The 23,645-nt window shown below is 34.1% G+C and overlaps 1 protein-coding gene across 1 annotated transcript; it reads left to right on the top strand.

Annotated features, from left to right (window-relative positions):
- The first annotated feature begins 197 nt into the window (after positions 1-197).
- Positions 198-21,860, top strand: LOC132708585 (ornithine decarboxylase 1-like). Its single transcript, XM_060680985.1, has 7 exons — positions 198-405; positions 10,885-11,062; positions 11,964-12,211; positions 16,984-17,233; positions 18,246-18,543; positions 19,403-19,875; positions 21,183-21,860. Exons 3-7 carry the CDS (start codon positions 12,025-12,027, stop codon positions 21,364-21,366), a joined length of 1,392 nt encoding a protein of 463 aa, XP_060536968.1. The 5' UTR covers positions 198-405; positions 10,885-11,062; positions 11,964-12,024; the 3' UTR covers positions 21,367-21,860.
- Positions 21,861-23,645: the final 1,785 nt, after the last annotated feature.

The raw sequence follows: 23,645 nt of genomic DNA, 5'->3' as shown, positions 1-23,645 counted from the left end.
AACTACAAAACATTTTGAATTTACATGCAAATAAAACTAATTCCAAATACAAATCGCACATTTATTTTGTTTTTTATGTTAAATTATTAGGATATGTTTCGGTTACCGGTTATTTCGAATAACGTATTATTTTTTCACAAAGCTTAAATAATCTTTACAATTCTATTCTATGGTTAACCTTTTGGTTCCAAATTTTACTCCGTGGTTGTTGTCGTGTGTCATCTAAATTGACGGGGGGTTTGTGAAAATTTTCATTTAAACGGCATGTTACATCGTCAGTCCAGAAGACAAATGTGTTATTTAGCAGATTGACAAAGCGACAACGTGCTCTTTACACGACAGCATTCCCAAAAAGTCAAGATTCCGCCAAAAAGCTTTACTGGGCCCATAGGGTGGCTTCCGAAAGTAAGTACACAATTTGGAGTCAGATCCGAGGTCACGTTTTGCTCATTTGAAGATTTTGATAATTTGGAGGTCACAAAGTTTTGGTAGGAAATATCTGAAGGTATTGGTTAGTATTTTTAAAGTTGAAATACTTACCATTTCAAGTTTTTTTTTTAATTTAAACTAATTACTCCGTCTTACATATTGATACTGATGTATTTTTATATGAAATTTTAACTAATATTGCTAGCTTGTTATCACCAAATTATCAACTTGTCTATCTACCTATTTAACGAGACAATTTGTTTTCTATATTATTACATTTTTGTATTCCGTATAATCACGAAATTTCCAGTTTAAAATAATGCTTTTTTAAATACTGAATTGAGTTTTTACTTGTTGCGTAATCTATAGCTCACCAAACTGTGGGTCGGTAACATATTTCGCGTACAATCAACAATGTGTCATATATTTAATATCTTCAACATTATTTTAAATTTGTATTATATCATTGAACAAAATTTTTTATATGATTACTCTTGTATCTGTATGATGTTAACAAAGAAAGTGTTAAAAACAAATTTTATTTTGTAAGTAAAGCTTTATAAAACGTAAAATGCGAGTTTTTACTGCTACACATGCATTTTTTGAGGAGGATAAAGTATAACCAATAATTGAAAAGATACATTGGTGGAATTGCTTCATTTGGGATTTAAATTTTTGTAGAGTTTCTTTATCACAACATGCATTGCACTAGTATGTTTTAATAAAAAAAAGTTAACCATCTTCAAAACCTTATGAAGGTGGTTGAGGGGCTCCAAATTGATATTTTCTTTGTTTTTACTCTTTGCTTTTTGAATGAATTTGTAATGCCAGTTTTGCTCATTATTATCAGCTTTTTATCTGGTCAATTCACAATCTTCTCAAATAGAAAAAATGCCTTTTCTCTATGGTAAAGGTCACTTATGTATATAATTTTCCTAATAATCTCTGCTCGTGCCATTATTTGCAGGTGTGGCAATAAAAATGGCTAAAAAGATCCGGGAAAAAATCGAGACAAAAAGCGGACCTTCTCAAAAATTGAAATTTAAAAGCAAACAGAAATTCAATTGCACGGTAAAACAAGACCAATGTCACAGTAAATTTAGGGCCAATAGGGTGGTACCCGACACTTCTAAGGAAGATAGTTTCTTTTTAAAATCCGAATCAACGGTTAAAAATTCAGTGGTGTCAGACAATGGACAGAATCCGCAAGCAACTTCTAAAAAATTTGATAAGAAACTTTGGAGGTTGAAAAAATATAGTAACAAATACAAACTGCAACAATGGGAGGAAATGCGAAAAAAAGCGGTTTTGCGAGATTATCAAAAAACCTTGAAACACGAGGACTCTAAATTTGACGTTCAAAAAATCTACCAAGAATTTGAACAGGATGGCGACGAGGGGGAAAAAAGCAGCAGCCAGTCGACGTCAAAGAAGAGGTTTAAAAATGCCAGGGAGCGTTTCGAAGATATTCATGCCAGAAAACAGGCGCAAAAGGAAGAATGGCTTAAGAGGAAGGCTGAGAAGCAAGAGGCCATTAGAGAGTATAAAAGAAAAAAGCTTGAGAAGTTCAAGAAATTATCGAGAAAAACGAAAAAAGGACAACCGATAATGAAGAATAGAATAGAAATACTGCTCGAAAAAATACAAAGTAGTATTAATACTTAAATAAGTTTTTAACTCCATTCATCCAGAGTATGAGATGGTATTCCAAGAGTCACATTAAAATAAAATTAAAAAGAACCCCTCATTAAAAGTCCGTAATACATAGAAATTTTCATATTCTGTTTTGATTCACATGTTTTTCCTTCTCCTAAAAGGTAGCTTGGCTAAAATGGGCCCCCAGTAATGTTCTTTGCATGGGTAGACCTCCCCATCTTTCTAACCTCTCTATTCGTGATGATCTTTATTACTCTCCTGAAACTTAAGGTTGAACTTTCTTTGAACTTTTCTATATTTCTATATTTTCTTTTATTAAAACGTCCAAGCCTTTTCCATTTATTGGTTAATCATCGTCAATGTGTTTGCATTTGTATTAAAGTCCATGGGAAACTGGCATTCAATGTGAGCATGCAAGATTCATTTCAAAACTCTTTCAACCAATGAATGTGGCGTTGTTTCAGCCGCATTTTGTCCAAATATTCGCAAATCTCATTTAACCTTCACGGAAAAAACGAGTTGAATGCGGTGCACATATGCGAAAATGAGATAAATCAATTTTAATCTTTTTGCAACCCCTATTTTATATGAAGGCTCTTCGGTGAAAAGTTCAAATATGATTTTTATATTATGTTGTGGAAATAATATGCATGCCTATTTATTCACTATTTGTCTTTATTATAGTAAAAAACTATATACAAATTTTTAAATCTTACAAAACTCCCTTTTTCCTTATTCATCATTTCTTTTTCATAACTACATTAATACTACATACCAACTACATAACTACATAAATTTAATAATAATAATAATCATAATGATAATAATAAATTATAAAGCAATTATGAAAAAAAATTGCATGCGCGAGATTTAAAATTCGTTGTTAACCAATGACACTTATAATTGCAAATTCTGGCCTTCGACCAATAAGATCTTGTGGCATTCAACCACCAACATGACCGCTGAGAGATCGACAAGAAGTTTGTATGCGGCATTTTTACAGTACTATTTTCTCAACAAATGCCGAGTTTGTTAAATGAAAAATAAATAGATTACACTCGGGTTTATCTAAGAAACTATTATGATCTCATTATAAAAGTTTGTGAATGGGAGTCCTATATAAATCACCTTTAAATCTTTTAAATTAACTTGCATACTTACCCGTGTATTCTATTCTATTCCTTATAGTTTTTATCACAAACACAAGTTTTCCAGTGGGTGAACATTATTGTGACAAAAACACAAAAAAGATACAGAAATATTAACCAAACGCCTAAACTATAAACAAACGATACAGACTGCTTAGTATTCTGTGGCAATATAGCAATAGCAATTTTGTAGAAAAATTACGACATCGTCGCAGCGCAGTCAGTGGAGGGGTGACGTGTAACCATAACCAACTTGGACCATAGTAGGGCTACTATATTATGCATATAGCTTCTAGGGATATCGAGGCCCTGCCTAAGGTTGTTGATAATACAGGAACTTATGAAGCAACCATGAAAGACAAAATTGAGTAGGTCTATTCAGCGTGCGCATGCGCGACCTTTAAAATTTCCTTTTTAACCAATGACCTTGCTGCATTCGGCAACCAACTAGGCCAGGGCGCCAATAATCATAAGAACGGCACTGAATTCAATAACAGCCCTTACGACATTGTCGCTTTAAAGTAATATAAGTTTAATTAACGTTAAGAAGTAACTAATTTTTTGGTATTTTATTAGACCTGGGTTTACCTAGTTCACTATCCAGTGGTTCCTTGGGAACCAGGTTGATAAAAGCCGAGAATTGTAACCGGTGGTTGGAAACCAACTAAAAAGCACTTTCTTAATAATACTTTAATTTACTTGTTTATTATCAATGCTCTTTAACTTTATAAGAAAAACTTATTTTAAGACTCGAAAAATGCTATGACATTAGGAATTCGTCTAATTTTATTAGATTTATTACATATCAAAGTGAGAATTCCCGTTAGCAGGTCGAAAACCAGCACATTAAACTTATGCTGTAATAAAAATTTATCTATTGCAAAAATAGTCATTATACACAGTTCTTTAGTTGAGCGGACATATTAAAAAAAAACAAGTATACAATGTAGAAATTATACTTACTTGCACATTGCATTACACATTACACAAAATTGGCAAGTCAGTTTATTCCTAAAAAATTTTAAGATTGTTTAGTTTTTCGTTTTCTAAAGTTGGCAGTACTTTACATCATGCAAGTATGTCATATAAAGCACAGCTTGTACGTTGTTTTGTCAATATTTTCGAAATTATATTTTGTTTATCGCACTTTACTACAGTTTGTGTTCCACAACGTTGCTTAAAAAATCACCACATAAAATACAACAAAAATAAATAAAACTTGTGAACTATAACCTAATATTAAACAAAATGGAATAAACTACCTTTTCCAGTTCCATCTTAAAGACTTAAAGGTCTAAAATAATTAACAAAATGCTTTAACATCCAAATTAGTCGCTGCTGAAACTCAATTTCCAATAATTAAAAAAAGAAAACAAAAGCTATGGATTTTGCCGATGTTTGATTCAGATTGATGATACTTCCTTCCAATTGTTCGGGTACCGTTAGAAAATTAACGCATAAACCAGACATTACGTCATTGTCTTTGTTGCCAACCAGTCGCCACATACCGGGAAGCTTTAATACAATACTACAAAAAATATAAACCTAAAGTTGGATCATCAAAATATACTATTCCCAATAATACAGCATGTAAAATCAATAAACGATGAATAATAAAATAAATTATTAAATTTTCTGTAAAACTACGATCACTTGTTATGTAATAATTAAATTAGATTGAATATTATTAAAACCATTCGGCACTGCAAATAAAAATCACAGTTACCGCTAAAAAAGATCCTTTTTTATTTATTGCAGCACATAGAAAGATAACCCAAAAAGAAAACAAGCTCTGAATAAAACAAAACATTTCGTTACTACTATTCATGTGCGAATCGTCCCAGAAAAATTCGAAAATGAAACCAAAACAGTTTATATTTCTGACACACTGTACGGACAAAACCCAGAGAAAATCAGAATTGGCTCGGCTTTCAGTGTCACGTGGAATCGCGTGAAGTCACTATATACTCACTTATCTTATCGTCGTTTATGTTATACTTTACATGCCAAAGATCAATTATCCGGGATAACGTTCGAAACGTGAAGAGGGGATATCGTATCCGCTATACCATCATTTACTTATGCGGAGTTCTTTAAACTTTTGCATCTTTTTACAGCGCCAGCGCAGCTTGTGCCGTTTTCTAACAATTTTCGCTTTTTTTTGTGCGTTTTTATTTGCTGGTTCTATTGATGACCAGCCAGTCTATATAGGAATTACAATATTTTTCATGTTCTTATGTAAAGAGGCTTCAGCCGGACCTGCTCTTCTGAAGGTAAGATTCTGAAAGTTACTAGGTCCCTTCATATTCACCGAAGTAAGAAGGGAAACGAAAATTGCAGTATATTTAAGTTTACTCTCATACTTCAAGGATTACAATGTTAAAAAATGGACCTTTAGGTTTGCAAGCCTTTAAATTTACACCCAGAAAAAGAGAAACTAATTAGGGGATTATATTTTGTTGCATAACTCATTAGATGTTAGCTTAACACCATAGCTTTTTTTATATTGTCCGCTCTCCGTGTTTGTTAGTTATATGCAGCGTTATTACATCAAATCAAATCAAATATTGAATTGAATTGAAAATTAAGTTAATACTTGTCAGATATACTGAATTAAAAATATAAAAGACGATGGTCCAAGCTAAAATCTGTGGTCTAGAGACTCCCGCGCTGTCAAGAAACATATTTTTTTGTTAATTTCTTAAAAACGTGTAGGTTTGCTGCCCGTTTACGTTATTTTGAATTTTGAATGTATAGGTACGAATTTGTTAAATATAATAGAATAGAATAATACAAAGTATTAATAATTATGAATTACAACATCTTCTCATCGTGTTAAATTTTGATTTCTAAAGCAAACCAATTGTTGTCTTGATTTTATTTTAGTCAAATGGAATGGGCTTCTACTCTACCAAAAACGTTACATCTCAGCCAATCCAAAACAATAACCAATAAAGTTAAAAGTTACCATTCGTTTCGAACGAAATATCCCTGCGTCGATTCCAGAATGAGTTCGAAATTAACAGGCTTCTTGCGCGAACAAAGAGTGATGCTTACGGAATTGTAATGGTTATATTGGTGACAAACAATGATGGTGATACAAGAATTTTTGAAAATGAAAAAAATATTGAAATCTCGTTTTCAACCAATAAAACTTAACTACCGGTGTTCAACACCTAAGTGGCCGTTGACAATTCATCAATTCGAAAGGTTTCAGTTTAGGTGTAGCATTTTTACGCCAGTATTTTCTCGAAATATGTCCAGATCTCGTTAAATATTCGGGAAACATGAGTTAATTGTCTGTAGTTTGTTGTTTAGAAAGAAAATGGGGCAAAGTGGGTGAAATCTAAAGGCATGCAATCCATCAATGTTTACCCTACTAGGACCACATTATCTAATAGCCATATTTTTAACTTTTAACTGTATCCTCTATGAATTATAGCAATTTAAGGTAGTGTATGTATTTCTACAAAATATTTTACCATATTTCCTCGTACATTTTCCTTAATATTGTCCTTATATTTTTCGGTAATTCCTCGCAGTGGGGCAAATATTTGCTTAGTGGATTCTGCCTTGAATATGATTACTTACAGGATGGGGGGCCACCCAAAATGTAAAAAAAAAACACCATAATGTTACTTTGTTCTTTTATATCCGATAAGATATCTTTGTAATTAATTAAGGACATTCATGTGATGACCCAGACGAAATCATATTAAAAAGTTATCGCGTGAAGCTGAACTCTTAATAAATATCATTCACGGCAAAAAAATTGAGTTCTAAGCATAATGTTTGCCTTCCTTTTTCGTTTTATTGTTTTTCCGGATAATAGATATCTAACTTCTACAGCAACGCATCTTATATTAATGAAATAAATATTCGGGTTGTCCTAATTATTGTCACACAGTTGAGTTGAGTTCCCTATTAAAATTCTGATCATTTTTACGAAAAAAAAGGTATATTTATTTGCTTCTGTTGTTTTGTTCTCTTCTTTCTAATATTATTTCGACTATTCTCCACTTTTTTGGTATTTACAAATCTTCCTTAGAAGAATTGATTACATTCAAGAATTTTAGTTTAGCTGGAAATCTATAAGCAACTAAACAACCTTAACCGCGACTCATATCTTTACCTTTCACTAATATGGGAATCAATCATACGAGACAATGTTCATACACTTCCTTTAGCTCCCCCCCTCCCCCCCCCCTTTCTACAGAACAGTATGCGGGCCAGTTTTAGTTAAGCTCTGAGGAAGCCAACAGGATGATTGGCGAAACGTCAGCAAGTTCGATTAATTAACAACAGCCGACAGGAGAAATCCAAACGATTTGTAAATAGTGTTACAGTAGCCTGTGGAAAACTGCCTGTGAAAAACTCCTGTTTTTAATTTCTCTTTTCGGCTAATAACTTTTTTTCTTCTTAAGTCTTTCAAAGTTTTGTTATTCTATCTCTGTCTTGACCTACCGTTTCGTTTTTTCCCTGTCCGATTTTAGTATAGTACCAGTTTCGGCATTATTTCCTTCTCCAATCGCTTCAAGCAACCGATCTTAGCATTTGCGCTCTCACAGAACATGTCATATCCGGTCCAGTTCCTTATTAGTTCTCCTACTCCACCCTGCTTGTGTACCGACTTCACCATATGTTCTCAAACCGTTTCTGTCTCAGCGTTCCATCTGTTGTTTCTACATACTTCACAAGCGTAGGTCTGATTACTATGGAGTAATAATCTTACTTAAGTCTTTCCTCAGACTCTAGCTCGGTTTTCATTCTTTTGGTAGGTTTTTTTTATCTATTATTACCCTTTCTCTCTAATTTCCTCTTTGTTCGTGATATTACAGTTAAGTCGTCTACGAATGTCAACGTCAACGATATGATAATTTTTATTTCTGCCTTTGTGGGGATTTCTATTACTTTATTTTCCTTGGCGTAGTTTGTTCATTCAATAATCTCTCCACCCCTCTTCGACTGTTAATAATGCTTACTCGCTTTTGATATAACTATTTCCACCCTATCAACTATTTCTCTTGTTTTCTTTTCTTCTTGATAGAGTAATCTGATTTCTTTGCTTTGAAATGCGTCTTCCATTTCTCTAATCTTATGTTCATTGTTTTTTTTTTGCTCTACAAATTCTTTAAAATGTTTTTGTTTTATTTCTAAATTTTGTTTTATTGTCCTCTCTTTAATTAGCTAGTAAGAGGTGTCTTAACATTTTCTTTTCTTCAGCTACTTTTCCATACTCATTATCACAGCAGCCTTTATTTCCTCTTTGCTTTGTTTCCCAAAAGATACCCAGTAAATGTGGTTCGCTGAGATTTTCACTTGGACCGCAACCGCAACCAACGTTCAGACTAATTTTTTATAGTTCTATCCAGCAAATCTACACCATTAATTATGCGACACCCTCTATGAATATATAGGGAGCAGATACCGGCAAAGTTTTAAAGCTCTTTTTATATTAAAATGTTTGAACATTTTCTCTTCAAAAACTAGAACATGTTTAAATACGCGTTGACCTACAATATACGTATGCGTTTGGTTTTTTATATTGTTGTTTTATTTTGCTCATTTGAAGTATGGAAGTACAGTTTCAACCCTTTTAAAAATCGGTGTTGGTAAAGATTTATTCAAACAATGAAGTAGGACTATCTTAGGTTGATTATTTTTGAGGAGTCATCTGTTAAAAACTGTTATCTTTCTTTATTTACATCAGACATTACAGTGTTTGAAAAAGGTCAAACGTGGCAAACTGAATAACAACAACGATACTTTATAATATAAAGTTCATAAGGTATAAGGTAAGGTATATTTCATTTACACAAACAGTACTTTAAAGAGATTAAAAAATCAGTAAGATTATAAAAAGTCATTTTTCAAAGAAACTTCCACAGGCTACTGTAATACTCTTTACAAAACTTCTTGATTCCTCCTGCGTCGGTTTTTGCCGAGTCGAACTTGCTGACGTTTCGCCAATAATCCTGTTGGCTTCTTCAGAGGAATCCAGAAGTTTTGTAAAAAGTATTATAAAAAGCCATTTTCAGAAATTGATTTAGTTTGATTTTAAAATTATTGGTTTCTTAATTTCAGTAGACTAAATATTTATTGGTAAAATTTAATAATTAAAGTGAGATCTATATGATTCATTCTGTCTCAGGTCGAACGAATATGCTCAAAAGGGTCCTCTTCTATCTTTTGCTGTTTTGCTATTTTAGCATGGTCCATGTTAATAAGTTGCCTTCTTAATATTTGTCTTAATATTAGTAAAAGAAAACATGATGAGTTTATTTCGGACGATAAATTCTCACGGTGGTTTTTTTCCAATCTAGATTTTGACCTTCCGTGATTCAGCAACTTTTATATTGAGAGTTAGCTGTGTTTAAGTTTGGAAAATTTTGGCATAACTACGTGAATCAATATTTGCAATTAGCATTAGAATTGTTTTGGGGCTCTTTCAAGTATGTAATCAATGCTTTTAAGACCCAGAATAGTATTATTAGGTGTATTCTCAAGCCGCCCCCCGGACTTTCTTTTTTTTTTTAGTGTGTAACTTTATTCTAAAAGGTTATTTCTTTTAAATGTTTGTAATCTTGTAAATGCTTAATTTTATTAGGGCAAGTTTGATTGTCATTTAATATGATTTTGTCGGAAATAATAGATATTATTATCATTATTAAAGCCTCTTAAACTTTCCGCTAGAGGCGCCGCGTTCCAGCTGAGATTTAAAATATAAGCTTTATTTTGAGAATAAATCTAAATAATTTACCAATTAATTGTTTCTATCGATCACACACCACTCCTGCAATAATTTATATAAAATGGCATATAATTTCAACATTTGTATTAATTTTTTATCTACTTTTGACTTTCTAAAGAGCATGATTTTACTTATCAATTTCTCCTTTTTGTAGCAAAATCAGTTCTATTCATTCATTCACTCATTTTTAAATATTGCTGACGAGTAACACTGAATGTATTGATTATCTATAAGTAGTGTGCGTTATTATGGACGAAAAATCGCGGCTTTTTAAGACATTATAAAAAAGGTTGCGATTTATCAGCATTACGATATACAGTTCGGTAGATGCATGAGGCTCTATCTGCTACGAATAAGTGAACTGTAACTGTACAAAAAGGTTTCGGTGAATTCGCAACAAAAATAATGACTAATAATGGGACTACACAGATTCAGACCCAAAATAGTAATAATAATATAAATTATATTTATAACAATTTTAGTAAAGAAAAATGGAGGTCACACATAATCTTTAACTCTTTGTGAGTGAGAATAACCGAGATTAATTTAATTCCGGTTAAAAACTATGACGTCATCGATGTACAATCGATAGTAACACCCACTGCGATAACGCTTTTGTTTTTTAGAAATTTGAAACGTCAATTAACTCAATTAAACTTACTTATCCTTGACTTAACCATATATTAACATTTTCCGCCTATATTTCTTGAAATCCTTTTTAAATGTAAAAAATTTAAAAGTAAAATTACCTAGTAGGAACGTACATTACTTAAATTGCAAGTCGCAAAATTAAAAGACAAAAAACAATATCTAAGTAAACTAATCAAAACCCATTAAGGGAGTAATTTCATTACGAAGCTTAGTTCCATGTCAATCCGCTAGACCACATAAATGTTGCAGGGTCGTAACGTGGACGAAGCTTCCCCTGTGACCAGAGGGTGTTTTCTTCCATACAACTACAAGATCTTCTTGAACGGCGAACCGCCTTGGGCAGGCTGCTAGCACCCCAACTCTAACTTGTAAACCACAACCCCTTTTTCCAAGCCCGTCACGCGCAAATTGGAGCACGGGCTGCCTCGTGAGTATAGACACATCCAGAAACATCCGCGGGCTGTGGAACTTGTAGGTACACTTCTTTTGGATTTCTCCTGCGTCGGATATTGATTCTGTCTTGCTGACGTTTCCTAAATATGCTAGGGCCTGTTCGCCGAAGATTCTTGACCACAACTGGACGGCACATTGTCTGGAGATAATTTTCAACTTTAACCTATCGCAGATGTTGAGAGTTTTTTGGAAAAAATAGAGAATTTACTTTTGATGTTACGTTTTATCAGAATTTATGATATTTGATCATTATGTGTTCTGGTGAAGTGTATTATTTCATCGAATGTGAAGCGAGATGTGTTAACTTATGTGATATTCGGTTATAGACAGTGATTGCTCTGAAAACTAAGGAATTAATCACAGAAGAGTTTAGGATTGGATGGTGATGTGATATTGAATGACCAAAGGTTAAGTCAAGATAAACAAAGTGTTATCTTGTAAATCGATAGTGAAGTTGATATTTGACTGTGTGGAGTTCAGATTCCTGTTCATGTTGCCAAATAATAAAGTTTCCACTTTAATTGGAACTTATCCATGGCTAGTTTATCTAAACGTTTCATAAGTATATTCGCGATGACAGAGAAAAGTGGGGAACCGAAAGCTGTTCCTCAAATTTGTCCATTTACATGTGAAGTATTCAGTCATCTCCGCAGAAATTAAACCCCAGTCCTTTGACGCCGTTAGTTATTTAAAGTGCATGAGAGAGCAATCGACCCTTAGTTTCACAAAGTGAGACAGCGAGACAGTCAATACTCGACTCAGCAAAAATCCAGAAGAAGTATACCCCAGCCTGCGGAAGTTTCTTTGAAAAATTGTAGCCACACCCATCGATTTTGGCGCGCCTGTACCCATAACGCATTGCTTTTTGGTTCCAGCTTGCTTATTAAACCAAACGTTTATAATTATATTTAACATTTCCATCCCTATTCCATCGAAATGAAAATCGCAAACGTCGAAGATCGCATCCACATCCTCGAACCGACCACCGATACGTGGTCGGTTATCAGGGATATCGCCAGTGACCACAACCAGGAAGAGGCGTTTTATGTGTGCGATATCGTAGATGTGGTCAAAAAATATGGGATATGGCGATCCAAATTACCCAGAGTCCAACCCTATTATGGTAAGGACAACACAAGAGAAAGGGAATTCGTTTTGTTAAGCCTGGTCTCAGAGCTTCCGAACAATATTTTTTATTTTGTAATGGTAACGGTTGAGTTTCGATTATCTATTTTATAAAACCCGAAAAGCCATCAATTATTTGCAAAATGTTGGCCTTACTCTTATAAAACTTCTGTAGAACTTAAATGCGGAATCTCGTAAATGTGACGGTAACTAAATTTTAGTTTCATACAAAACTTTTACACACCTCCATTTATTTGTAACTAACCGTTATAATCCATAAATAAGTTTTACAACGGCAAGGAATACCATTTTCGTTATCGCTATAAAGGTAGGTTTTATAATAGGTGTATATAAGCACCAAACAAAAAACGCTCCATTTTCGCATCGCCTTTTTCTATATCGTTTGTTTACAATATGGTTTTTCTACTCACTTCTGTAAAATACTTAATTACTCACGAATCTAGCGTGCGGAAAGCGCCACTTTATCACATGAATTTTGTTTCCCACCGATCAGAGCCACGTCGGATATTTTTGTGATGTTACCGCACGCGTTTGGGAGCAATCTGATGTTTTCGGAGATTTTACCGCACGGTTTGAATTTTGACGTTTGTCAATTCTGACGGTCATGTTAGAGAATGTATTCGTGTTGTTTTTGCAAAAATGTACTCAAAAACTAACGGTCGTAGAAAAAGTATAGTACGCAATACGTTTGATAAACTTTTCCGTTTCCACACTTATTGCATAAAATACTATTATAATACGACCAAAAATATAGTGCATTTATTGTTTTGAAGTTTTAAGTAGTTTACAGTACCGTAATCGCAGACCTGCGCAAGACCGTGGTAAACTTCATCCCAACAGATGTTTATTCTGCATTAAGTGGGTCTTGCCTGAGATGGACCGTAACGAATATTTGTAGAAACTTGAAATTTTTATTTGAAACGTAAATGGACCGTTTTAAATTTGATTAAGTTAAGTATGTTCGTATATATTGTGGATATATTTGACTGTGATCCTTGCAGTAAGTACGTATTTATGTACCTGATACAATATTTTAATAAAGACTACAACTCGATTCGATAGCACAACATAACGGACAGGAAATCTTGAGATTACACCCGTATTATTGTATATTTAACCCGATTGATATGATTTAGTCTGAGTTGAAACTGCATATAAGAAGAAATAACACTGCACCAAAATTTCGTGATAGTACCATAAACGTAATTCGGCAAGAGGTAGCTAAAATATCAGTACAAAGCTGGTCTAACTGTGAAAAATTAGTGGCCGAGTTGATTGTTGAACTAGGTGACGGCAGTAGCCATAGTGACGATTTATTTAATATTTTGTATATTATGAAATATAATGAAATAGAACGTAGTAAATTGTTACTTTGTACTAATTTTTGGATACTTTTAAGAATTGCTCGGCGCAAATGATTGGAAACATACTTATATCCCGCTTGTTAGTGTAGGTATATAAATTCCTAGAACGGTCCTGGAATTGTTACGGGTAAGGGTTTGCTCTACAGGGTGTTCTATAAGGAGCTACGGTTTTGGAGTAATAAACAGTAGGCAAAGTTAATCATGGGGTCGGTTGTAAAAACACTATATTTCAGGTCGAAGTATACAAAACCGCTGTAAAACTAAAAGTAGCTGGCAAATCTATTGAAAATCATTAGTGCGCAAATGTCAAAAATCAAATATGCATTCGTAACCTCACTCTTCAGTTGTTTATTTCGTGTTGAAAGAAGTTTGTTTAGTTTTCTATAAATATTTAAAGTTGACAATGAAAGTAAACTTGCCTTTTAAAATTGTGCGAAAGAAGTTGGGAAAACAGTCTTTGTCAGTCGTTCCAAGCATTTCGTAGACCAGGTTTCCTAGTATCTGTACAATATTTAATAGATGCTTTAAGATTTGTAAGAGTTTTACAAACTAGGTTATAAAAGCCTAAGAGTAAAAGTGTTATAATAAGATCCCTATAAAACTTTTTTATAATTATTAGACATCTTACAAAACTTGTAACGGTTTTCTTATAAAACTATAAAAACTGTTATAAAATGTTTCTTATAAATTCCTTATGTATCTTTACTTTATAATGAAATCTTAAGTTGTGAAAAATGTTAGTTGAGTTTGTTTGTAGTGACCACAATATTTGAACAACAAAATGTACTTCTTTCTGAATTCTTTTTGGTCGAAAAATTAACGTTGTTTTAGAAATACACGTTTATACGGGATAAGTCATTGCTAAATTGATACTACGGTTTACCCACGCGCGGGATGTTTTGTTAGTGTACAAGAAAAACCTAAAAATATGCACTAAACAGAACAATGTTAGAAATAGTATTAAACGAAAGCTAAAGCTTTATTATAAGATAAGGAGGTTTATAAGAAGCCTTAACTTTTATAATAGTTTTTATAGTTTTGTAAGAAAATGTAATTTGCCTTACATTTTTTGTAAGACTTCCAAGTTTTATAAAATGGCATTCAAAACGTTGCTGCCGTTACTTTATTTATAAAACCTTTGGAGTGGGTTACTTCAGTTGTTTTAAAAAGGTTTTATAGCGTTTGTGCTTATGCTTATTGTTATAACACCACCGCCAAAGGGCTGTTTTTCCAACTTTTTTTGTTTGTACATTTTTAAAAGGCATATTTAATTGTAAATTTTAAATAAATATAACTGAAAACTGAGGGTATAATTGCATAATTGAGATTTAACATTTGCGCACTAATAGTTTTCAATTCGTTTTCCTATTACTTTTAGTTTTATAGCGGTTACGGTTAATACATTTTTAGTAACTTATTTTTATTATATAGACTAAGACAAGTTTTCTAAAAGTTATCAATGTGTTTAATATCACTTGAAAGCCCGTATAAAACTATCAGTTTTTAAAAAGCGAACCTGAGGTACATGGCACCCTTTTATGTGGCTGCCATTATTAGGTTGTTTCGAATTGACATAACATATTTCCTTAAAAAAGAAATATCGCATTTTAAGCAATATTCCTGAAACTTCAAAACAAATTTCTTCAAAAATATAAAAAATATTCTCCATTTTAATTGGAAAAAAAATCATGAGACGACATAATTTTAACACTCTCAGGTTTTTACCAAAATTACGATTTAGCAATGGTAAAATATAAAATTGTCCGGTATTTTTTTTTGGGCCAAATTTTCAGTTTTTAGGTTATAATATTCATCAAGACATTGTCATATCAAAGTAAAAATTCATTGCTGTAGTAGTATATTATGCAACAATTGCGGTAAACGGCATTTGACTCATGAGTTTATTTGACCGAGCGGAGCGAGTGTTTAATAAACGAGTGACTTAAAAAGTTTACCGAACGTGTTACATACTATACCTTTTCTACGACCGTTAGATTTTGGGTACATTTTCGCAAAACAACACGAATACATTCCCTGACATGACCGTCAGAATTGACAGACGTCAAAATTCAAAGCGTGGGAAATATCTCCGAAAACATCCGATTGCTCCCAACCAAACCCGTACTGTAAAATCCCGGGAATGTCCGAAGTGGTTCCCATTCGTGGGAAACGAAACTGACGTGGTAAAGTGACGCTTCGCGCAGGCTAGGTCGGTGTGTGATTAGGTATTTTACAGAGGGGGGTAGAAAAAATACAATACAAGGACACGAATGATATAGAAAACAGGTGAAGCCAAAATGGAGCGTTTTAAGTTTGGTGTTCATAAACCTTTTATAAAACCTACCTTTATAGCCATAACGAAAATGGTATTCCTTGCCATTGTAATAGTATATTATGCAACAAGTGTGGTAAAGGGCATTTGAGTTAAAAAGTTTACCGAACGTGTTGCATATTATACTTTTTCTACGACCGTTAGTTTTTGAGTACATTTTCGCAAAACAACACAATACACTCACTGACATAACTGTCAGAATTGACAAACGTCAAAATTCAAAGCGTGGGAAATTTCTGATTGCTCCCAAATCCGTGCGGTAAAGTCCCGGAAATGTCCGCATGCTCGCATTCATGGGAAACGAAACTGACGTGGTAAAGTGACGCTTCCCGCACGTTAGATCGGTGGGTAATTAGGTATTTTACAGACGGGAGTAGAAAAATAGTATATTATGGAACAAGTGCGGTAAACGGCATTTGACTCAAGAGTCTATTTGACACGAGCGGAGCGAGTGTTTAATAAACGAGTGAGTCAAAAATTTACTGAACGTGTTGCATACTATACTTTTTCTACGACCGTTAGTTTTTGGGTACATTTTCGCAAAACACGAATACATTCACTGACATGACTGTTAGAATTGACAAACGTCAAAATTCAAAGCGATTGGAAATATTTCCGAAAACATCCGATTGCTCCCAAACCCGTGCGGTAATATCCCGGAAATATCCGAAGTGGCTCGGATTCGTGGGAAACGAAACTGACGTGGTAAAGCGACGCTTCCCGCACGCTATTTCGGTGCGTAATTAGGTATTTTACAGACGGGAGTAGAAAAACTTATTTATGGCTCCTAAAGGTAACGACCACATCTAAATTACAAATAAATGGGGAGTAAAAATGTTCTAAGAGACTAACATTCGATTACCGTTACTTTTATAAGATTCTCGATTCAAGTGTTATAGGGATTTTATACGAGTAACGCACACGTTTCCTGAACAATTAATAATGTTCTCAGGATTTAAAAAGTAGATAATCGAACAGTATCCGTTGCCATTATAAACCAAATAATATTAGTTGGGTTTTGCATCAAATCCCCATTACAAATTATTGTTTTAGCCGTAAAATGCAACGACAATCTCACCATACTAGAAATTCTATCCACGTTGGGCGCCAATTTTGATTGTGCTTCCAAATCCGAAATCAACAAAGTACTTTCGTTGGGTGTCGGCCCTGACAGAATCATTTTTGCAAATCCGGCCAAACCTGCTAGCCATATCCGGCACGCCGAATCTGTAGGTGTTTCCATTATGACCTTCGATAATGAAACGGAACTGCACAAGATCAAGAAACTGTACACCAACGCCAAGTAAGTTAAAAAAGGCCTTTATACTCGAGTTTAGCTTGTTAAGTAGCAAATATTATTTATTGTAAAATATGTAGCTCCGTTGCCGGTGCTTGTGCACTAATTTGTGTGTTTTTTTTTCAAATTATTTACCTTAGGCTCTGGAACGTGTAGGTATACTCTTGTGTCGGGTATCGGATCCTGTCTTGCTGAAGTTTCGCCAAACGTGCTGCTGCCTTCTTCAGAGCGCTGTCTGAAACTAAGGATCGATTGCTCTGTCATGCACCTTAAAACACGGATGACCTAATCGCAAATGAACGATCACTGCTGAAGACTCTATGGTCTTCAACATAATTGCCATCTAAAACCCAAACCCAAGTGACACTCCATTAGTGACTAGTAGTACTATGTTCTAATGTCACCTATCAAATATCAAAAATGCTGAAAAGTCATAACATCAAAGTTAAATTGTCTACTTGTCCTAAAATCTTCCTATGCAGCTTGAAAAATATGAACCAGACTAAAAGAACAGATCAGTCCTTTCAAAAAATATCACATCAGCAGTTTCTGAATATCGTCACGCGACAGGGCACTAGATTTTATCCAATAACACCAAAATACTTGCAATATGAAAATAAAAAAAATTGGAGAATTCAAAATCATCGAACATCCTTGTAATATAAACGGCGGCACAGGTTTCTATCTTTCGTCCATTCGCGATTGCAACATTTTCATAATGATGTCAAAGTAAAAATTCATTGCTGTTAAATACAGTGACAAGGACACGAAATAGAATAGATTGTAAGCAAATGTTATAGAAAGAGATGAAGCGAAAGCCACTAAACGCCCCTGCCCAGGTATCTGCTGCTGGCAGGTATCTAAGGTGCAAGAGCAGAACAGTGCAATTTGCTCTCAGTTTCACAAAAAGTGTGCCTACAAATCCATTAGTTTAATTAACATTCGCTTTGTTAGATTTTGTCATCAATAAATTGTCAAAAATAAGTCACTAACTGTACCATCCGCACTCCTTTTTTAGGCTGGTTATTCGTATACTCTGCGAAGCATCTGATGCTCAGTGTCCTCTGGGTATGAAATTTGGTTGTGATCCTGTCAACGACGCGCCGATACTGTTAGATGTTGCCAAGTCTCTGGATCTTGACGTGGTCGGGGTTAGTTTCCACGTGGGATCTGGATGCCGCGAAGCTACCGTGTATCGTCGGGCAATAGCCACCGCTCGTGAAGTTTTTGATTATGCCGCTTCTTTGGGATTCAACTTCTACCTCTTGGATATCGGAGGTGGATATCCGGGTGACCGAGGCACTTCGATCGATAAGGTATGTTGAACCTAAAATGAGAAAAATTATTGAATTTCTGGGGCGGAAAAAATGCTTCTTTTGTAAAAGTTACCAGTCTATACTAACTTTTTGAATAAAAAAAATGTGTATCCACAAATTCGTTATTTACGAGCCCTTGCAACAATATTTTGGAACGAGGAGTAGAGCTCATTCATCAATTTATTATTTCATATTAATTAATAAGAAAATATAAAGTATGGATTTAGCTGCAAAGGTACATAGAAAAATGTTAACAAAAAATAAATAAGTATATCTATGCTTATGTTTATACTTACCTGTATGTTTATAAACTTATTAATTCCAGAGTGTTACGAATTCGAGGTATCTTCATTTATATCAGTTCAGCTACACCACTTTAACTAGAATCTGATTTGTCCCTATCACTAAATGATTTTTCGGATGACCCTCAGTTTACAGTAAAATGCATAGTTTCAGGAACATCGCCCAAGGTTTGCTCTATTTCTTCAAAAGTGTCTCTATTGGAGTGGAGGGTCGTGACTAAGCTTGTCATTGTCATGTTCTCATGTCCATTTTATTAGTAGATGAGACCCCATCTTGTTGAACGATTAAATCTCCGAATGGCTATAACTTTGCTTTGGTCAACTTACATACATACCACCTACATATCATATCATTTTTGGAACGCGTAACCGGAAAATTATTACTATTACAGCTTATTTGTTACCAAATACTTTTAGTTGTCACTTCCTAAACAATGGAAGAGAATACGTACATTGTGGTTGGTTTTTGACTGTTCTATTCAGCACAGCTGTTATTACCAGCAGTGCTGTATGTTGCACTTGTTTTGGTTGACTTCAAAAGGTTTCGTTTATTCTAGATTGCGAATATAGTCAATATGGCGCTGGATGACTTTTTTCCCGATCCCCGCGTCCAGGTTATAGCGGAACCAGGCAGATTTTTTGTTAGCTCCGCTTACACCCTCGCGTGCAACATTCATTCCATCAGAGACTCTATCCAGAAGGACGACGTCACCAAATCTGGCAAGCTTCACAAAATGTACTACATCAATGATGGGGTCTATGGCAGCTTCAACTGTATCTTGTATGATCACCAAGTGGTGGCACCTCAGCCACTATACAACAACCAGTGCGCCAAATACTATTCTAGCAGTATCTGGGGTCCAACTTGCGACGGCTTGGATCAGGTTGTACTGGATGTGCAGTTGCCGGAGATGAAAGTTGGTGATTGGATCGTATTTGAAAACATGGGCGCTTACACCTTGCCCGTGGCTAGCGAGTTCAACGGATTCCCGATTCCCAAGGTTCATTTTGTCATCGACGAAGCCACGTGGTAAGGCTGTTTATCAAATCCTAAACTCTGGGTGTTATTAAATCTGCAACTTCCAAGTGCCCTTAAATTCTAGTATTTGAGGATGTTTTTCATTACTTGTAATGGTTGAACTTAATTCCAAACAAATTTTAAAGTTGACGAGACTAATTAACTAGCATTTTTTTGTTTTATAATGGTAATAACAACAACAACAACAATAATAATAATAATAAAGAAAGAAAGAAAGATTTTGTAATTTTGGGGAGAGAAGTGACGAGTTTAATGATAACATAAAAACAACAGCTTCAACCATAGTGCGGTACTGGGATTTATAAAGCACAATTTTAAAAAATAGTAATAATCGTCAGGTACTGGATTAAGAAGGAGCAATTAGATTGAGATACGGAAGTCTATTATTCACTAAGTGGTAATTTCTTTAGTTGCCTTTTAAATCTTTCTAAGTTTAGTTTTTTTAGTGTTAGGGGAAGTCCATTATACAGGCTATACACGTGGTAGGAGAAGCTTCTTCTGAACAATGTTGTAGAGTAATAAACTATGAATATTAGTTCTATATTTGATACGGTGCGACAAATACGCAGGCGTCCCCAATACAATAACCTTATGAAAAAAGACAAAAAAGTGGAGTCTTATTCGTTGCTCCATGTCAAGCCACTCTGCATTCCTTAACTTATGCGAGATGGGAAGGTATTTTCAAATCTCAATAATCAGAAATATTGATTAAAATGCCGGTATTCCTTCCATTTATAATGAAGATATTTATGTCAATTTCTCAAGACATTACTTTTATGAGCTTTTAAGTAATATAAAACACCTTGGATACTTTTATAAAACTTATGTATGTATAAAACCTAAAGTGAATTTGGAATATAATATATAAGATAACAAAAAGCTTAGTAACCCCTATAAAACTAAAAGTAACCGAAAAATTCAATTAAAAACTATTGTGTGCAAAAGTTTACTTATTTTATTTTATAAATTTCTCAAGTGTTCAGTTAAACTAATCGTGCCTTTTAAAAAATGGTCGGGAAAATAGCAATGTTTTTGACAGTCATTCCAGGCAGTCTAGGTTTTATACTAGTCATAGAATGTTTATTAGGTGCTTTAAGATTTATAAGAGTTTTATGGAGTAAAGAGTAAAAGGGTTATAATAAAGTTTTTAAGGACACTATAAATCTGTTTGAAAAACCTGAACCAAAGTAACAGAAACGTTTTGGATTTTATTATAAAACTATACAAACTATTATAAAACCTTAATTTGCGAAAAAGATTAGTTGGGGTAAAAGAAAAAAGTAATTTTTTCTTCGTAGGAATTTGCTAAAAACCTCCTTGTCACTGAGCGAGGATAATTTTGAAATTTTGGACCGACCGGCTTTCCCAAATGACATAAACACTGGCAATGCGCTTTTCGACGTGCGCGATCTCCCCTTAAGAATTGATTTACCGCTCTACGGACAAAATGTGAACTACATCGACGTCGCTGTTTTGGAATAATGGTTTACGATTTTTGGATTCGAACGACTGGGATTTTTTCTATGCAAATTTAATTCTAAGTTGATCTTCTATCCGTAACAACATGTTTTTATCGATTACGTAATTTTGACATTTTTTTTATATTCAACTTTGGAGAACTGTACCAATTTTTTGAAATTGTTTTGTACTTGACAATTTTTGAGCGCCATTTAACAGATTTTTTTGTAAAGGGATAGAAATGTTAAATATTGATTGTAATAGGGTTTTAGGACTGGGCAGGGTTTATATCGCTCTTTTACCTTTCGGATAATAGACGACCCCGCTGATGTCATATAACTTTAGGTTTTTAAGCAAGGGGGCAGCTTCAAGCTTATTCATCTCGGAGATATGTTTAATATAAACAATTACCCGTGCATATTTTTACTTAGGAGTATGCAGGGGTGGTCACTTATATTAAGACGCTTGTAGATTAGACGCCGCGCTGTTTATTTAAATATATTATTTAGTGTAAAAAAGTTTTTGTTGTCTACCACTTCCTTTAACTCCCTTGATCGGCGAGATTGTATTATAATGTTTTGACTTGGAGCTTGCCAAGTTTTTGACAAGTGTAACCGAGAAACTTCCAACCGATCAAGTTTCGCTATTTTACAATTTCATGGGACTGGCCAATGACGTTGTCATTGCGTTAATCAAAGAGCGACCGGTTTCAAATCCAAACGAAAAACAAATTCCTCTGTTGATGGATGTCGCTTGAAAATCATTAAATAACAGTTATCCTAATAATAGTTTTTGATATAAAAAATTTATTCTTTAAACTTACCTGACACGCTGATCCCTAATCTCATAGGGAGTGTTCTTGATATTGGTAGTTTGAAGATCGGTGTGGAGTTAGCAGCCAAAATTACGGAAACAGCTGAACAACCAGTGGTGATTCAAATTAAACAGATCTTTCGTTTCCACTAAAAATGTTCTCGTGCGCTACGAAAGTTGCTATGGGATGAAACAAAAAAGTTGTAAATATATTTTTTCTGCTTTAATTGCAATTACACACTTTCATTTATTGATGAAAATATGTCCACGAAGGTTAGCTTTTGTTTCCAGTAAAAACATTCTCTTGCGGTCTCGTGCGAGAGTTGCTATATGTGGAAACAAAAAAGTTGTAAATACATTTTTTTCTACTTCAATCGAAATTTTAGGCACTTTTATTTCTTGATGAAAATACGTTGCCAAAGGTTAGCGTTCGCTTCAAGTAAATGTTCTCTTGCACTACCTTACGAGAGTTGCTATGGAATGAAACTAAGAAATAGTAAACATTTTTTTACTTTAATCAAAATTTACATGTTTTAATGCAGCAAAAATATCCGCTAACGCGAGTGGCGTATATATAGTATATATAGCTCTAGTGATGGGACTGGTCAAGTGACCACTTCTTAATTGATTAACCAACATTTAACAACATTTGTGTAACAACATTTTTCCAATTGCTGTATTTCTTAAGACGTTGCGTATAAAACCAAGCTTAGTAAATATTATTGCCTTAAAATGTTAGTGCGAATGGTTTCCTTGTGTTGCGTTTACGAGGTGTATATCAAATTAACGCAATGACTGCTGCCGAAAAATTGTCGTCATAATCAATTTTTCAAAAGTTGATAAATTTAAAATTTGAACGTATATTCGGCTAGTTTTAATCATTTTGTTATGAAATACATACTGAAAAAATTTAAGATTAATGAATAATGAATAATTAATAAATTCACCTCAAAAGTTACGATCGGCGGAAATTATTAGAAAATTCTCCTTTGCGATTGCTTTAAACTTTTCTTTCAGGAGCCTTCTTTACTTTCGTTAGTTCATTTGTACGAAAGCTAACTTTTGTGGTCACATTTTCATTAAGAAAGTGTGATCAAAGTAGAAAAAATTATTTAAATCTTTTTAATTTCACCCTACAGCAGCTCCTGTACGGGACTACAAGAGAATATGTTTACTGGAAACGAAAGTTAGCCTTTGTAGTAGAAAAATTATTTACAACTTTTTTTGGCGAGGGAGCTACGTCATCTGTTGGGGACCGTTGACGGGTGGGGCAGGTCAAGGTCCCTGACGCGCGACTACTAACGATTTTGTTGTTGCGTCGGATGAAGGCAACTTCTATGAACTATAAAAAGTTGATTTCATTTTGTAGAACTCTGGCCTGTGTATATGTATTTGATTCCGTGATGTTCTGTTCAAGTGTGCTCTACGAGGTCAGATCTATTTCTTTCTCCACGTTGGGTATGTTTCTCGTGTTCTACTATTCTTACATC

This window comes from Cylas formicarius, unplaced genomic scaffold (assembly GCF_029955315.1).
Source record: "Cylas formicarius isolate icCylForm1 unplaced genomic scaffold, icCylForm1.1 PGA_scaffold_10__41_contigs__length_53128322, whole genome shotgun sequence".
Lineage (NCBI taxonomy): Eukaryota > Metazoa > Arthropoda > Insecta > Coleoptera > Brentidae > Cylas > Cylas formicarius.
The sequence above is the reverse complement of the archived record's forward strand: the minus strand, read 5'-3'. Positions and strand labels throughout refer to the sequence as shown.

Bases quoted from the DNA above. Each gene is read 5' to 3' on its own strand.
- LOC132708585 (XM_060680985.1), top strand. From the start codon at position 12,025: ATGAAAATCGCAAACGTCGAAGATCGCATCCACATCCTCGAACCGACC. The intron at 17,234-18,245 runs GTAAGTTAAAAA...CTCCTTTTTTAG, and splicing joins AAACTGTACACCAACGCCAA to GCTGGTTATTCGTATACTCT. The intron at 18,544-19,402 runs GTATGTTGAACC...CGTTTATTCTAG, and splicing joins GAGGCACTTCGATCGATAAG to ATTGCGAATATAGTCAATAT.